This window comes from Nilaparvata lugens, chromosome 7, assembly GCF_014356525.2.
Source record: "Nilaparvata lugens isolate BPH chromosome 7, ASM1435652v1, whole genome shotgun sequence".
Classification (NCBI taxonomy): Eukaryota; Metazoa; Arthropoda; class Insecta; order Hemiptera; family Delphacidae; genus Nilaparvata; species Nilaparvata lugens.
In genome coordinates, this window is record NC_052510.1 from 23,376,491 (window position 1) to 23,394,549 (window position 18,059).

General features: G+C 37.7%; 1 protein-coding gene across 1 annotated transcript in view; it reads right to left on the reverse strand.

Moving 5' to 3' along the window:
• The window catches only part of LOC111058860 (protein SMG7), a 127,589-nt gene extending 109,787 nt beyond the window's left edge, over window positions 1–17,802 (reverse strand). The window contains exons 1-2 of the mRNA XM_039431880.1: window positions 17,611–17,802; window positions 7,775–7,838 (exon numbers count right to left, since the gene is read on the reverse strand). Coding sequence (XP_039287814.1) covers window positions 7,775–7,806 — 32 coding nt within the window. The 5' untranslated portion in view covers window positions 7,807–7,838; window positions 17,611–17,802. The remainder of the gene's footprint in view (window positions 1–7,774; window positions 7,839–17,610) is intronic.
• Between the last annotated feature and the right edge of the window lie 257 nt (window positions 17,803–18,059).

The following is an 18,059-nucleotide window of genomic DNA, read 5'->3' on the forward strand; positions in this document are numbered from 1 at the left end:
TTAATGCTAGCTCAATCGTTTTCCATAGAATACCATTATATCTTTCAACCTGTCCATTACCTGTTGGGTTGTAAGCAGTGGTTCTGCTAGTTGCAATTCCATGCGAGTTTAGGTAATTTTTCAAGTCTTGACTCATAAATGATGTTCCTCTGTCTGAATGTATGTAACTAGGAACCCCAAACGTAGAAAACAGGGTTTTCAGTTTTGATTTAACTGTAGATGATGACATGTCTGGACATGGGAAAGCAAAAGGGAACCGTGAAAACTCATCTACTATTATCAATAAATAACGATTTCGACTTGATGAAGGCAGAGGGCCTTTGAAATCGATATTTAGCCGTTCAAATGCAGAAGTGGCTTTAATCAGAGTCCCTTTGTGTTTGAAGAATTTGGGCTTGACAGCAGCACACACTTTGCAGGAGTTTGTTATACGTCTGATTTCATCAATTGAGTAGGGTAAGTTTTTACTCCGAACCCAATGGTACAACCGTGTTATGCCTGGGTGGCATAGAGACTCATGTAAATCAACTAATAGATTTTCCTGATTTTGGATTGAAGAACATACTCTAGACAGAGCATCAGCAGCCATATTATCTTTGCCAGGTCTATATACAATATCGTAATGAAAACAAGACAGTTCCAGTTTCCACCTCATTATCTTTTCATTTTTCACTTTATCATGACGGTTGTTATCAAACATAAAAGCTACCGACCTCTGATCAGTAATTAGCTTGAAATGTTTGCCAACCAAGTAGTGACGCCATTTTCGCAGTGCTTCTACAATGGCTTGTGCTTCTTTCTCAACACTTGAATGTCTTTGTTCTGCTGGTGAAAGTATCCTTGAGAAGAATGCAACTGGACGGTTTGATTGAGTCAAAGTAACAGCAATGGTGCTTTCAGATGCATCAGTTTCCACAATGAATTGTGCTTCAGGGTATGCAGCTTACTACAGATCCAATTATTTCACTTTTTATAGTTTCAAACGATTGTAACCCTGCTTCAGACAAGGGAAATGCAGTACGGGCAAGAGGAATCACCTTAGTGGCATAATCTGGTATTAGTGATGCATAATGTGAAAACATACCAAGGGTCCTCCTCAGCGATGCAGTGTCTCTAGGCGGAGGTAAATTTTTCAGTGGTTCCAATCGGCTGGGGTCAGGCTTGATAGTTTTGTTAGATATATTTGTTAGCCCAGCAAGTTGATCGATTTCAGTGAAAATGAAGACTTCTCATTATTGATAGTTGGGTTGTATTTGTTTGCAGCGTTGATAAACTTTTTCAAGTTTATATCGTGTTGCTCCTGTGTTTTGCCACAGATTGTAACATCATCAAGGTAAGCATAAGTGTCTTGTAGCTGTTCAGACCGTATAACTTGGTCAATTACACGTTGGAACACTGCCACTCCATTAGTGACCCCAAACGGAATGCGTTTAAACTGGTAGAGTTGACCACATGCCTCAAATGCTGTGTAGTGCTTTTCTTCTTTCCTTATCGTAATTTGGTGGTATGCACTTTTCAAGTCGATAGTACTGAAAAACTCATAATTTGCAACTTTGTTTACAGTAATGTAAAACGATTTATAGTTTTGGAGTAATCAATGACCATTCTTTTTCTATGATTTTCATTTGTAACCACTAACGCTTGAGCTCTCCATGGAGAAATGCTGGGCTCTATAACATCGTCTTTAAGCATTTTACTTACTTCATTTTCAATAAACTTCAAATCATCCGTACTGTATCGATGATATTTGATTGCAATTGGTTTACATTCCGGTTTTAAATAAGAAAACAATGACACCGGTTCTACAGTTGAGGCTGCCACGCTGCATACGGTTAACTGCGGCTTTTTTTTACCAAAAACTACTTTAATACTTTCATGGTTTTTCAAAATATCATGTCCAACAATTATATCCGCACAAAGCTCTGGTAAGACCGAAAGATTTGCTTGTTTGTAACAGTGATCAAGAATGACAAGATCTACTAAGCATTGTCCTGTTATATTGGATGTGATTGATGTAGTCGCCATTGATACAGTACCCCTACCTGGTCTTATAGGAAGACCTAGGTTAAGAGCAGTAGAATTGTTTAAAAAACTCAGAGAACTCCCTGTATCTATCAAAGCAGAGACAGATTTTCCATTAACCAGGGCTTGTACTGTACTCTTTGTCAATCCTCCGGGCGAAGCTGCTAGGTCAATAGAGTTCATATCTTTCGATTTTTTTGATTGTTTGGTTTGTAATTTACTCGACCTGCAGACCTTAGCAAAGTGCCCCTGTTTTCCACAATTATGACAAATTGTATTTTTAGCTGGGCAGCTGACCCGAGGATGTCTCAGATTACCGCAAAAATAGCATTTTTCATTAGCAGCAGCTAATAAACAGTTTTCTGATTGCTTGCTTGAGTATTTTGGGAAGAAGTTGCATTTAATTGGGATGAAGATTGGAAAGCTAATGATTGTGCATATGCAAGTTCCAGGGATCTGGCTTGACTATATGCCTCTTCTAGTGTTAATGCAACATTCTCTAGTAAACGCTGGCGAATTGTAGGAGACTTCATTCCAGCAATAAATGTGTCACGAATATAATCATCCCTATTTCTTTTAGCTGTCACAGCTTTAAACTCACAGTCCTTACTTAATAGTTTTAAGGCATGAAGATATTGATCAATAGTCTCATCAGGCTGTTGTTGACGTGCAGATAGTTTATGTCTTGAAAATATTTCATTTACAGGTTTTACATAGATTCTCCTTAAAGTAGATATAGCATCATTATACGTACCACTTTCGCTTATGTACTCATAAATATCTGGAGTGATGAAGTTGATAAGTGTTTTGAGCTTTTCAGAGTCTGATGATTGTGGTGCGATACTTGTAATGAAGTTCTGAAAAGTTTTGTGCCAATGTGTCTATTCCTTGCTTGCAGTTGATAAGTTTGGATTTACACTAAACTTGTCTGGCTTCAGTATCGTATTCATTTTACAATATCAAGTTATTAAAATTGTAATAGGAATGAGAGTAAACACGACATAAGTATTTAATACCTTAAGAAAGGTTTCGAATTGGAATGAGTTTGTTTGGAGACTTAGTAACAGTAAAAACAAATTCAAAACATATGTTGTTATACTACAACATACTTTACACAATCATTTTCCGAATTCTACAAGTAAAAAGTTGATAATAATAATAAGAATAAATTCAAGAACGATAATTCATTTCACAAAATATTTCAAAACATGATGGAACATTGGTTAAATTCGCTGAGTAATGCAATAGTCTGGAAAAACAATTATTGTTGAGGACTTTAAAAAATTAGAGGATTGGGAACCATGTGTATCATTTCACTGAATAGGTACGTTTGAAGTTTCTAAATAGAATTAAACTACTACAGACTAAACAATACTGCAAAATGATCATTTTTTTAACCAACTTATAACTTGAAAAGAAGAGAAAAAACAACTCACTCAATCAGAAACGAACGAATTCTCTATAATATAAATAGCTGAAAACTGGAAAATGAACCGAAAATACGAGGTTTTTGGGCCACTCTGTATCTAGCACAAAGAAATGTTGCATAAAAGAAAAATTGTTCAGGACTTCTCTTATGTATCCAAAGAATATATTAAAACATCAGAACTACAATATAAATTGCAAACGTCAATGTACAGGGTTGAGCAGGGAGGTATGGATGATTTAAAATAACAGTTACACACTCATTTTTAAACGAAACTCAAAATTTATTTTTTTAGTGTACCTTGGATGTTGCCATTATAAAAATCAGAGAGGGAAAAATTAAAACATAGATTATGTACGAAAAATTACATCTGTTAAATGTTAACGTTTCTATCCAAACACTCCTGTAGACGTTGTGAGATGTTGTCCATACTCCTATAAAGCATTGCTCGTGGTATTGCTCGAATTTATAGTGTTATTGTTTCACTCAGGGCTTCAAGGGTTTGTGGTTTGTTTATGTATACACGTGCTTCTAGGAAGCCCCATAAAAAATAATCAAAAGGCGATAGGTCCGGTTACCGAGAAGGCCACTCCACATCTCCACGCAACGAAATGAGGCGTCCAGGGAAGGTGTGCCTTAGAAATTCCATAGCTGTTCTCGATGTATGGCATGTCGCCCCATCTTGTTGAAACCATACATTATTGACGTTGATACGTCGTCTTCTCAATTTGGCAGAAAAAATTCACGCAGCATCGTTAGGTAACGATCCGTATTGACAGTGACGGGTCGACCGTTTTCTCGAAAAAAGTAAGGGCCAATAATGAGTTTCAAGGGGCTACCTAAAAGCAAGTGACAAGCAAACAAACCACGAACTCTTGAAGCCCTGAGTGAAACAATAACACAATAAATACGTACGAGCGGTACAACGTGCAATGCATCAGAGGAGTATGGACAACGTCTACAGGAGTGTATGGACAAAAACGGACAGCATTTAATAGATGTTATTTTTCGTACATAATCAATGTTTTAATTTTTTCCTCTTTATTTTTTATAATGGGAACATCCAAGGTACAAACTAAAAAAATAAATTTTGAGTTTCATTTAAAAATGAGTGTGTAACTGTTATTTCAAATAATCCATACCTCCCTGCCCAAACCTATATAATAGTAACTGGACTATATGTGAAGGATCTAGGTGTCAGCTACTTCTCGCCGCGCATATTGATGATAATGTAGCCAAGGCAAGAAGGCAGCTTGGTGTGAAAAGGTGGATTGGCTTTAAAAATCCTAAAACATTGAAGAACTCTACTGTTCCATTGTTCGATGTCACTTGGAGTACGCCTCTATCGTTTGGAATGGACAGATTATGCACAACAAATAAATTAGAATCTGTGCAAAGACGGTTTGTGCCGTCTGATGTTGAAAAGGCTCATGCCAAATTTGGAGCAGCTCCCTTATAAACAGTTTTGCAAAGAGGTTAAAATCAAATCTTTGGAATGGCGAAAAATGAAGTTTGATGCCATTTTTTTGCATGACTGTGTTCATGGACGTGTGGAAGTTGGCGACCGAGGTGTTGGTGTCGTTGTACCGGCGCAAAAATTGAGACAGAAACACCAATTTCAATCCGTTTTTAGAAGTTGCACTGCTCCCGTAGAGAGATGCGTTGCAGTTGGTAATAAACTGTCAAATCAAATGGATTTTTTTGAAGTGTCGAGAATGTTTAAAAGGAGAATAAGATCCTAGCAGGAGCCTATCCAACAGTTATGAGTTCCAAAACACACTTTTATTATAGTTGCAATAAATAAAGGCCACTTGTGCCGTTCTATTGCTCGCAAATTGCCTAAGCCTATACTCACTAGTCAAAAATGAGAAATAAGCATTTCATACGGCACCTTTTGTGGTGTACCATTCAGTATTTACTATTTAATGCCCGGTCTACACGACAACGATATCAGCGCAAACAAACCTGGCTTGCACAAAACAGGTTTGCGCTAAGTTTGCGTCGTGTAAACGGGAGATCGTTGTAAATTTCCGAGGTATGAAGGTTTGTGCTTTTTTCGATCAATCTCATCCAGGTTTGCATCAATTTTTCACCGGAGTAGGTGGAGGAGAAGGAGGAGTAGATGTAGGAGGAGTAGGTTGGGGAGGAGATGGTGGAATAGGAGGACGGGTGGAGGGTTGAGGAAGAGTAGGTGAAGAGGAGGAGGGGAGGAGGAGGAGGAGAAGGAGGAATAGTTGTTGGAGGAGAAGGAGTAGGGTGAGGAGGAGGAGGAGTAGGTGGGGGTGGAGGAGGAGGTGGGGGAGGAGAAAGGTTGAGGAGGTGGTGGAGGAGGTCGAGGAGGAGGAGGAGGAGTAGGTGGGAGGGGAGGATGAGGAGGAGGAGGCTTGAGTTACTATTCATCTCAAGTTAATCTTGATACACTTCAATATAATATATATTATAAACACTTCAAAGACTTCGTATAGAATTTATATAATTTAAATGTACATTTAGAGTATGGATACTTCATACCGTACTCGAGGTATAGAGATCCTACTACTAGTCTATACTTTTACTATAGTAAAAGAGAATAACTATACATGATTTTCTATCCAATTAGTTCTATATTACTGTTAAGTAGTAACTTATTCAACCAATTCCGACTCCACTTACTTCTAGGTTTTTCCCCCTTTTTTTAATACTTTTTGAAAGGCAAATAACATAGATGGACAACAAGAGTAGCTCGTCCATTGCGGGTGAGGAACACAAACTGCACTGCACAACACAATCGATAGCGAACTGAATAGAATCTCACTTCTTCTGTGGTGTGACTCTCTTGAGGTTTGTGTTAAAGTTGGTATCGTGTGAACAGAGGTTTGCGTAAACTTGGCTCAAAGCCAGATTTGCGTAAACCTGGCTTTGAGCCTTGTTTGTGCAAATATCGTTTTCGTGTAGACCCGGCATAACAGCCACATCCAAAATGGCATCCTGGGGACACACGACTCACGAGAAGCACATCCTACTGCTGCATGCTGCATAGTGATTTCAACGCACACTGTACACCTATTTTCGGTCGTTTGGACCTACACACCGTCTATGGGCAATATATTCTGGCATCTCTCCTATACATTTAAACTCACCACGAATCTTTCACAGTGAGAGGAAAAATTTATGAACACAATAACAGAAGAAGAACCAACAGCAACATACCCCACTGTCGACTTTCTAAAGTGAGACTGTCCAGGCATTAGCAATGGAAGCTGTTTGATCGTTTACCTCGCTTCAGTACCTTCAAAAATTCGATAAATTAGTGGCTGATTGAGATGAGCTATTATAAACTGAATGAGTGTTTAGACGACATCCTGAGTAGCCAATCTTGTTAACTGAGGTTATTTAAATTTTGTTACAATTAGAGTATGGCTATATAGAGTTTGCTTTAACGAACTATCCAGGAGTGCCTGGTCATTGATCTGAATATTGGAAATTATGAGAAGTAAAGGATTTTATTCAATTTTCATGTTTGATTATGCAAGAAATGTACGTAATTTAACAGAAAAAATACATTATTTCAATCAGCATTTTCTTCTCTGCTCTGCTTTATCTTTGTAACATCATATCAAATATGTGTTGCAAAAACATTTTCTGAATAATTGGAAACAATAACATGATTCAAGAAAGAGATAGAATTTCGTAGTTTGGCCAGTGTTCGGTTCTACGGTGGCCAAACCAGAATAAGGATTCTGTTTCCATCAGTTCCAATATATCCAATTTCTCGATCATGATCGCGTCATTCAAATGCATTTCAACTTAAAAGTAAACTAGTCTAACAGACCTTACTTTACTTGATCACGATGGCAGTGTCACAGATCACAAGTATCTCCATGAAAAGTCATTTATACTACACAGACTCTTCTCAATCAGCTACTTAGAAAGTAAGACCTGAAGACATTTACTGGACACCCCCTCACCGACTCCGGTAAGTGGTTAAAAATCCTCAGCTCCAGCACCGGGAAAAAGTTTCTCACCTTCGAAAACGACAGCGTTGCACATCAAAATTTGTCCTTCTCCGAGTTTTGTAGGAGTACACTTGCTCTGTTTGCTGTAGCGTTGTAATGTTCCTCCTCACATATTATAGCAGTGAAGGCAGGATGTAGTGTCCACAAACAGTGTGGATGGCTGTTAAACATCAACAATCGCTTGATTCTCAGCAGAACTTTCAACTTCCTCGAAATGTATATGTCTCTCGACAGCTTCTTTCACACTCCAAGAATATGATGCTCCTAGGCCAGCTTTAAATCTATATTGAGTCCTAGGAAGTAGTTATATGAATAACGTTTTTCAACTTACTTCAGAGCTTGTACAGCAGCTCTCAATCCCATATCTCAATAGTCTCACAATATTCTGGGAACACCTGAAAACAAAAACAAGCAATAAGCACAAGTAACCTACATCAGATTTGAAATGTTTTTGTAATAAATTCAATACTTTAAATGATATTCCTATTGATGGTGGGTGGGGACTGTGAATTTACAGCCTGGCTCTAGCTTACCTTCCTTTCAAGATTATTCAAAAGTTTTTGTCGAACTGGATATATAATGAAAATGATGCTAAAGTTAGATACAGTACTTGTTTATGTATCAACAATTTTGAGGGCCGGTTTCCGAGCTCGGGATTTAGCTAAGTTCTAGACTTTGAACAGCTGGAGTCAGAAAATTGGCTTTCCGAAACGGGGCGTAGTCGTAGTCATTGTCAAAGTCACGTTTAAATTAAAATAGAAAATTGAACACAGAATAAAATAAAGAGAAAATAGTGTAAAGTTTCAGCTATTTTCAATTATTTAGAAATGATTTTATTTTTTAATTATTGAACTTTATTTTTAATTATTTGGTAAGGAAAAGTTTCCAATTATAGAAATGAGAAAATAAAGATTTATTTTGCTGCAACTATTTACTGCGATTACGTTCCGTTTTGGAAAGCCACTTTTCTGACTCCAGCTGTAAGTCTAGAACTTACCTAAATCCCGAGCTCGGAAACCGGCCCTAAGTCAGATGAGGAGCAGAGCAATAATTTACAAATACTAGTAAAAAGACAAAATCTTGAAATTATCAGTGGCACTTTCGTATTGATATGAGATCTCAATGCTGCATTCCGCAGGCCATAATATATTGTTCCTACAGATACCTTGAAAAGTAACCATTTCTGCACTGATTGCAAGCCGCAAAGAATCACTTTTCCGCACTAGTGCGCAAAGTAAGTACTTTGCGTAGGCTACTCCATAGCATGACAACGCAAAATAGTTAGTAGGTTATGTAGAGGACCAGTGCGGGAAAAACAAAATTAAGTTGGTTACACTGACTGTGGTAGTCATTTCAATATATTATAAGATGAAACCCCATTCAAGCATTCAATCATCAGAGAGTGGCTCAGTAGCTCAGTTAGGAGCGTACTGGCACACAGGACTGATAAATAAAAGATTGAAAAGGGTGATGAGGTTGGGACTTCGAATCCATCTAGTCTCTTTTTTTTTTTTGCTGAGAATTTTCAACTTCAATGAAAATTATTCATTTAATAAAAAAAATATAATATTTTAAATTAATTAATAAATTATTAAAATTGAAAAATTTTATGCTTCAAAAATAATTTGATTATTTGAAAATTTAAAAATTAAAATTGGTTGAATTATTGATTAATAATAAATAGTTGTAGTATATTTAAAATGATATAATTCATAGAAATATATTCAATTATACATTATGAAAAATATAAATTATTCATTATTTTGAATGATATTTTTTAAATCTAGTCATGAAATAAATAGCCTAGTCATTTTCAGTCTATTCATTTTAATGCATATGAATTATTTCGAATGATATTTTGTAAATCAATAAATTATTTATAAATTGAAAATTATTAAAAATTAATTAAATTTTCAAATCGATTGAATTTATTCAATTGTTAATTAATTTTTTTATTAATTGCAAAATCACACAGACAAACATTTGATGGATTTCAGGACATTCTACTCATAATTACTCACTTTTCATATTTAATGGTAACTGTAAAAAAAATGTAATGTGAAATAAGTGCGCAAAGTTCCTTTGCTGCACTCAAGAAACCATTCTTGAGTAAACGTTTCTTTCGGTGCAGTAGTGTCACTTTGCGCACTAGTTTTTGCATATCATAGAATTGCCAAGACCGTTAATATGAGGAAAATATCTACAATTTCCAGATTTTTTTAACAATCAAATCTTAATTTACGAACATATTTTTTCATGAAACCATCACAGTAAAAGAAAGAGAAGATTCTATTGCACATTTCAAGATCAAGTAATGCTTTTTATAATAATGAGTTACCGAGATATAGCTTTGAATATAGAAATTGGCCATTTTTTGTGTATTGGAATAAGAGTTTGAGTGCACTCAACAATAAATTTCTCATGTTTCGACCGAATTTTACTTATGATGCATGATTTTGAAACGCCTTGACGAGCTGAGAAGAATGAAGTGTAGTACGATGAGATCCGAGCATTGTATCAAAAGTTATGAGAGTTTGAAATGTTGATCCTTGAGGTGTCCTATGTGAAGATATTGTTGATCAAAAACTAAAATTCATCAAAATTGATTTTTTTCTTCAAATTTCACTCATTTTTGAAAAATCATAACTCAGTACTCATAAGAGATAGAGAGTTCCGAATAATCACATTATATACAGAATTTTATAATCTAAAAAAAGGCAGGAGAAAATTTTTCTGTCCGATTATGAAATTTGGCAGAAATAGCTAATACTGGAAAAAGTGCTGAAAATACGAGGTTTTTGGGCCACTCTGTATCTAGCACAAGGAAATTTTGCATGAAGAAATTGGTTCTGGACTTCTCTTATTTACCAAAATTATATATTAAAAAAATTCAGAACTACAATATAAATTGAATGCAACAATGTATATAGTGACTGGACTAAATAAGAACTAGTCAGAATAAAACCCTTTGGGACATAAAGATAAATCTCTCCTTTTTGTAGCCAGTGTTCATTATGTATATAATATTAATTTCGTTGTCCAATGTAGCTTCTAGTTAATATAATTTATTACATAAAGACTGTATATTGATAGTAAGCACAGCCTACCTAATGATGGTGCACAATCCCTAAAGTGCGAGATAAATTACTTTTAACACGGCTCTTTCTCGAACACGGAGAGGTCCGATGCTTATCCTCCACTAATCACTCCCACTACCTAGCAGCATTCTCCTTCTTTTGTGTCTGAGTGAGAGCTTTGTAACGCGATGCGGCAACACTCCCCTCCATCTATTGCTGGCAATATTCCGAGTAGTGAACTGGTCAGCAGGTATATTGGTTTTTGTATGTTACAGAGATGTTTTCATCACAAGAACATGAAGCAAAATGACACGGCGCATCCAATTGTGCGCAAGATGTCCGTCTGTGTCCACGCTACAAACTGTGGAGGGAGAAATGGGTTTCTCCTCTTCATGTTAAAAGTAATTTATCTCGCACTTTAGTCGGTATGTTGCATATTTGACTATTTTTTGTTGTGTTAAAAGTCCAAAAAATTACCCTGTTCATTGAAATGATTATCTCTCAGTTCAATTATTGGTGTGTGACAGGCACACACCTGTCACTTTCAAACATTGAATTCAACCTGACAATTTCATTAGACAATTATTAATTATTCCATTAGTTTTTCTTATTTCATTATTTACACACGAACTGTCCATTAACTCATATCTGAGAGGGATGTTAGCAAGAATAACATTAGTTTCATGAAGTCTGCTAACAGTTTTTTTAATTGATCTAACTGCACTCTTTGCTTCGTTACAAGCTACCGTCATTGGCACCATTGATTATCACTACGGTGTATTTTTTTGAGAAGGATTTGCATTGATTGATGCAGCTCTCCAATACCGCATCAGACTTCGCTCCCGACTTAGCACTCCCGTAAACTTTACAATTCGCAGCCATTGAGCTAATTGAAACTGAAACATTTCTTCCATGGCTGTCACTATAAATATTCAAACGTTTTATACAGGATAACTTTTCATGCGAATTCACTTTTCCTTTCCCGTTATACTCGAAAATCTTTTTCAACTAGTATTTTTCTTGTCATATTCAATAGAATTATGATTTGTATCATTATCATTGGCTGTCAGAAATATGAAGGCACAAAAGGCACCAGGCATTGACGAGATACTCCCAGAATTTATCATACACTGCGGGAAAGGTGCAGTCAGATGGCTAAGAGGAATGTTCTCTTAAGATGCTCAGGAATGGCACTCTCCCTGCTATTTTTTAGAAGAATTTGCTTGACTGCCTTGAATCCCTGCACCCAGGCTTTGAATGTGTGTTGGGTGGAGATTTCAACATTAATGTACTTGTTGATGATAACAAAGATCTTTGTTAACCTGTTGAAGTCCCGAAATTTGTATTTGACAGTTAATCAACCTACAAGACTGGAAGCTTGCCTTGATAATATTGCTACAAGTATGAGGCTGAATGTTGATGTTTGGTCTGATGTAATGCACTATTCACTCAGTGATCATGAGGCCATAAGATATAGAGTGGTCCCCCCCCCTCCACTGGTGGGCTCCTGCAAGGTGGACAGTTACCATTTGAACAGTCTGTGACCAGGGTAATTTCGAGGAGTGCTCTTGAGAGGTTTTGCTGCGCTATTGTTCATGTGAACCGGATCTTCCTGCTCCATCATCGCGATGCCCGGCTTGTGTTCTCAGCTTTCTTCAACTATCTCCTGTTTGAGTTTAACAAAGCATTCCCACTAAGGACTCTGAAACACACTGTGAAGAGTCATTCATCACCCTGGATTTGTCATGACTTGCTAAATCTGAGGGACCTGGTTTTAATGGCTTATGAAAGATTTCGGCAAGATGGTTCTGGTGACTCAAAGGCAGCTTACTTGAGACTGAGAAATGATTACCGTCATGAGGTTGCAAGGGCAAGCCTTGCATACAATGCTGGCATTATCGGTGGGGCACCAAACAAGTGTTTGGCAGCATGGAAGGTGATTCGGAGTGAAACAAAACCATCTGCTCCTGCACGTGTTCCACTATCATTGGAGGAGCTGAACAATCACTGGGTGGACTCCATCCAGCAGATTTGAGAGCGGATTGCGGCATCACCAGAGGCATCAAAAACACCACTGGAGCTGCTGGAAGACATCAGGCGACCACCAGCGGCAGCCTTCGCTTGGCATGGAGTGACCTGTGAGGATATCCTCAGGATCTCAACCAGAATAAAGACCTCAACCAGCAAGGATTTTTACTTCATGTCTATCTATATTTAATCTATATTTCCAGACCAGCTAAAATTGGCAAATGTAATACCTGTGTTCAAGAAGGGTGATAGGGGTGACCTTAATAATTATAGGCCCATTTCAATTTTGCCTATTTTGTCCAAAATATTTGAAATGGTGATAGCTGAGCAACTCTATGAATTTTGTGAGTTGAATAATATGTTTGCAGGTACACAGTTTGGCTTCAGAGTGGGGAAGTCGACAGTGGAGGCTGTTGAACATATCTTGAGGACCTTGTTCTCAAGGTCCATGCAAGTTTTGAGAAGGGAGGCCTTGCTGGGCTCACACTGTGTGACCTTAGCAAGGCATTTGACACCCTGGATCATGCTACTCTTTTGGCCAAGCTCGCTTCCTATGGAATTGGTGACAGCCCTCTGATGCTTCTCCGTTCCTACCTGGAAGGACGTGAGCAGATAGTGCTGGCGAATGGTGTGAGGTCTCAAGTCCGATCAGTGAGCTGTGGGGTCCCCCAGGGCTCTGTACTGGGGCCTCTCCTGTTTCTCGAGTGACCTGTTCCTCGACCTGTTTGTTCGAGTGGTGTGTTATGCTGATGACACCTCAATGCTGGATATCAGTGGTGACATGACTGACCTGGGCGGAAAGATGTGTGCTTCTGAGAGGGCTGTTGCAGACTGGTTTCGGGCAAATCTCTTCCTTCTCAATGGCGAGAAGACCCAAAGAATTGTGTTTGGCCTCAGGAATGGAGTACTATATGATTTCCTTCCAGTGAAGCTCCTTGGCATCACTCTGGACCATATGCTTTCCTGGGGCGGGCACATTCAGGTAGTCTGTGGCAGGTTGAGCAGGGTGCTGTTTTTGCTCAGGAGCCTGAGAAGATGTGTACCAGAGGCCCATCTCCGCATGTGTTACTTTGCCTTCTTTTAAAGTGTGATGGCATATGGCATCACCTTGTGGGGTGGTGCCTCTGAGGTAAAAGATATACTGCTGGTGCAGAAGAAGGCCATCCAGATTCTTTGTGGGGCAGAATTTTTATTGCATTGTAAGCCTCTTTTTGTGAGTGAAAAGATTCTTACTGTATTCAATCTTTACATTTACAGGTCAGCTATAAAGGCATTCCACAGTGTCTGTACTTTGCCTACCAGGGGTGATGTGCATGATCATGGCACCAGAGGCAGGCTGAGGCTGGACCTGCCATATTGTAGATTGGGGAGGACCCAGAGCAGCCTCATCTACCAGCCAGCTAGAATAGTTTTGAACAAGCTGCCAGTTTCAGCCAGGACTCTGCCAGAGACAGTCTTGAAGAGGAGACTGAGGGCTTTCCTTCAGGAGAACCCCTTTTATTCTCTGAGGGAGTTCTATGATTGTGATCCTCAGACTGTAAGTATATACTTCTTACATTAGTCTTGCTGCTTCTTCTGCTTGCTGCTTTTTGTGTTTTGACATGTATTATTGTTCTTGACTTGTCTTATGACAGTTTTTTATGTTCTTGACTTGTTCACTTGTGGACATACCTATGACCACGCCATGAACAGAAAATCATTATTATTATTAATATTGTGGAGAGTTTTAAAACCACCTACAGTCAAGACATCTATGGCCTATCGACATATGTTCTCAAGAAGGTTATCAGTGTATTGGTTATGCTCCTGTTGGTAAATGCCTGCCTCACTGATGGAGTATTCCCAGACTGCCTCAAGGTTGCTAGAACTGTGCCCATATTTAAAAAAGGAGACCCTGATGATATTAGCAATTACAGGCCAGTTATCATTGTGCCAATCATTGGTAAAATCATAGAGACTGCTATGTTGAGGCAAATGAGCAAGTATCTGGAACATAATAACCTCCTGAGCGATATGCAACATGGTTTTAGAGGGGGCAGGTCCACTACATCGGCTGTGCTTTCACTTGTTCGGAGGATACAGGAGGCTTATGAAGGACAGGAATCAGTTGAATTGGTATTGTGTGATCTTTCAAAGGCCTTTGATTGTGTGTCTCATGCTATCTTGTTGAGGAAGCTGGCTAGATATGGCTTTAAGGAACCGGCATGGAAGATGGTTGCTGACTACCTCCAGGATAGAAGACAGGTAGTTTCTATAATAAGTGCGTCATAAAATGAAGAAAATGTACCACATGGGGTTCCACAAGGTTCAGTACTTGGCCCGCTGCTGATAAACGATTTGCACCTGGATGGTTCCAGTTTGCTTTTTGCTGATGACACCACCATCATTGGTCAGGACAGACGGCCCCATGATGCCAAATTCAAAGCACAGGAGCTCTTTTCTGAGGCTAAGAATTGGTTCTCCAATAACAAGCTGAAATTGAATGAGACCAAGACTCAGGGGATTGTCTGTACCCTAAGTAGAACAGAGATTCTTGATGCTGATGCTGAACCTGTTTCCTTACTCGGTTTTTGTGTTGATAAAAAATTATCATGAGAGTCTCATATTTCCAAAGTTTGAAAGGGGCTCTCAGGAGTGATTTATCTGCTTCGGAAGATGAGAAGACTACATTGTGTTGAACGCCTGCTGATGCTGTACCATGCAGTATTTGCCAGCCACATACAGTATGGCATCTTGATATGGGGACATTCGGCGCATGTGAAGGACATACTCCTGCTCCAGAAAAAGGCCACTTCGTGTAATGACGTTTAGCGAGTATGATGCACACTGTCAGCCCATATTCCAACGTTTGGGCATCCATACAGTTCATGGCATGTACATATTGTCATCGCTCCTACACGTCAGGAGAAACATCTGCACATTTGCTAGAAGGGAGGAAGTGCACTCACATGGAACTCGAAGGGGAGTTGACTTGGATGTGCCGCGCTGTCGCCTATCAAGAGTGAAGAACAGTTTTCCTGTTTTGGCGGTGCGAATGTTCAACTGCCTGCCGAACTCGGTTAGGGCACGCCCAGTCAATGTGTTCAGAAGCTCATTGTCAAAGTGGCTTGTTGGAAGGAGCTTCTACCGGTTAGAGGATTTTTCGGCGAAAGCTTTGCTGGACTGTGACGCTGCCTACAGTTTATGTACTATGTTTAATTAACACGATCTATCCAGAAAGACCTGGCCCTGATCACGACTTTGGATATAAGTATGCTGATACTCAACCAAGCTGCTCTATGGTGGCATTCATTTTTAACTGTCAGCATTAATTGAACGGGAACAGCATCGATATCATCGTCAGTAGTTGCCATGATGACTGCCACTTATGGAGACCCACAAACTGATGTTTTTGTTTTATAACATGTTACAAATTCAAACTATCAAACTTTTGTTGTATGACAAAAACGAAATTTTTAGCCTTTTCTCTGACAGAACGGACGAGACCACCGGATTCTTCAATAATCCTGCATCACTGTGGAAGCACCAACAACCCGTGTGATTGCCCTTCAATTCAACAAGTCAATGAAATAAAATATTTAGGAACAATAGTGGACAACAAATTCAAATGGGACAAGTACATTAATCTATCAATTACCCGGATCAGGAAGCTTCTCTACAAATTCTATCAACTCCGTAAAATCCTCAACTATGAGACATTAAAAACTGTTTATTTTTCTTTAGTGCAATCAATTTTAAGATACGTCATAATTATCTGGGGAGCTACGAATTTTACACATGTTGAACCTCTCTATAAACTTCAAAAACGAATACTAAAAATAATAGGCTTCAAGGAGAATCAATTCCCCACGAACATTCTTTTCAAGGACAGTAAAGTACTGAGTGTAAGACAACTCTACATCCAGGCTATCATCACGCGAATGAGGAGAAACAACGAACACATAAGACTGGCAGATCATAACCATCAAACAAGGCAGAGAAACACGTATTCAATGGTACCAAGGATGAACACATTTGGGCAAAGAAACTACACATATTTGGGACCAAAAATTTATAATTCAATACCAAGTTACATTAGGGAAGAATTCAATAGACACAGGTTCAAGAAAAGTTTATTTTCCTGGTTGGTTGATATTGGAGTGGAAAATTGTGAAAATTTAGTTAGACTGTAAATATTGAAACTATTTATTCTTCATTCCACTCTTTACTGTTTTTCATTTTTCTAAAAATAACCTTTCTTATTATTATCCTTAATAGAACATTAATATTTATTTACTAATTCCATAATTTTGTTTGTTTGTATTATACATTTTTACTAATTTTATTATAAAAAACTTTAATCCCATATCAGTGAATGAAGTTTGTAAATAGTAATTATTACACGCAATAAGCAACTAATTACTTATACCCCAACACATATGATAATTATATAGTGGGGTGTATATTTATTCATTGAAATTATCATTTATTCATTGTTGAAACACCGCTGATTTATGTAGTTATATTATCAATATTCTAATGTTGCATTCAATCTTCATTGTAATTAATAAGTTTTCATAATATGTGAAATTTGTTGCATAATTGGCTGTTGTACTGTAATTTATTGTAGATTCGTGTATGAACCAGAATGTATTGTAACTTACTTGAATAAATAAATTCAAATTCGTAAAAGTTTTATAACTTATTTATTTATCAAAAGTTACATATGATTTATGATTCTGTCCACGAATAAATAAATAAATATAACCTGTTACATATAACAAAGTTACACAGTGTAAACGCAGCTTTAAATCAGTCTGATACAACACGCAAAAAGCAGCATACAAATAATATCGCAAAATATAAAAAATTGAGTAATCGAGCAAGTGATTACAAAACACAAAATCTTTCCAAAGACACATGAAATAAGTAATAAGTCATTATTAGTTTGTAGAAAAATATTTTGCTTTGGAAAAAAGTAGATTATTTAAAGATAACCCGTACAGCTGTTTATCAGGTTAGAATCTTCTATTACATAGCCTAAATATAATTTAAAATACGTTAAAAATAAATCGAAATATACCTTTACTAGTTCTGAATGACTCCATATTCAATGTGATATGTAGAAAATTTATCTGTTGTGAAGAATCATTACTAAAAATGAAATAAAAGCAACAATGAGATCTACAATAAACAAAATAATAACTATTCTGAATCCCGAACCGCTCCTTGATGTGAGCTTGCAGACGAAAAGATGAACACAGACCAACGAGCTAAAATATAGTAAACCATAGAGCCACAGAATAGATACAGAATGGAAACTTGTAATCAAACGCCTATCTAACTAATGCTTTTTACATGACCCCAATACTAAACACGTCACGTGACCTTGGGAAGTTTCAATCCTGGTCTTCTGATTGGCTCGTGGCAGTGAATGAGATCAATTGATCCGGATCATTAAAGTGATCCGAACCCACCATCAATACTATTACAATGCGGCGCTTCCTAACAAGATGGCGGATTTTGGCGTCA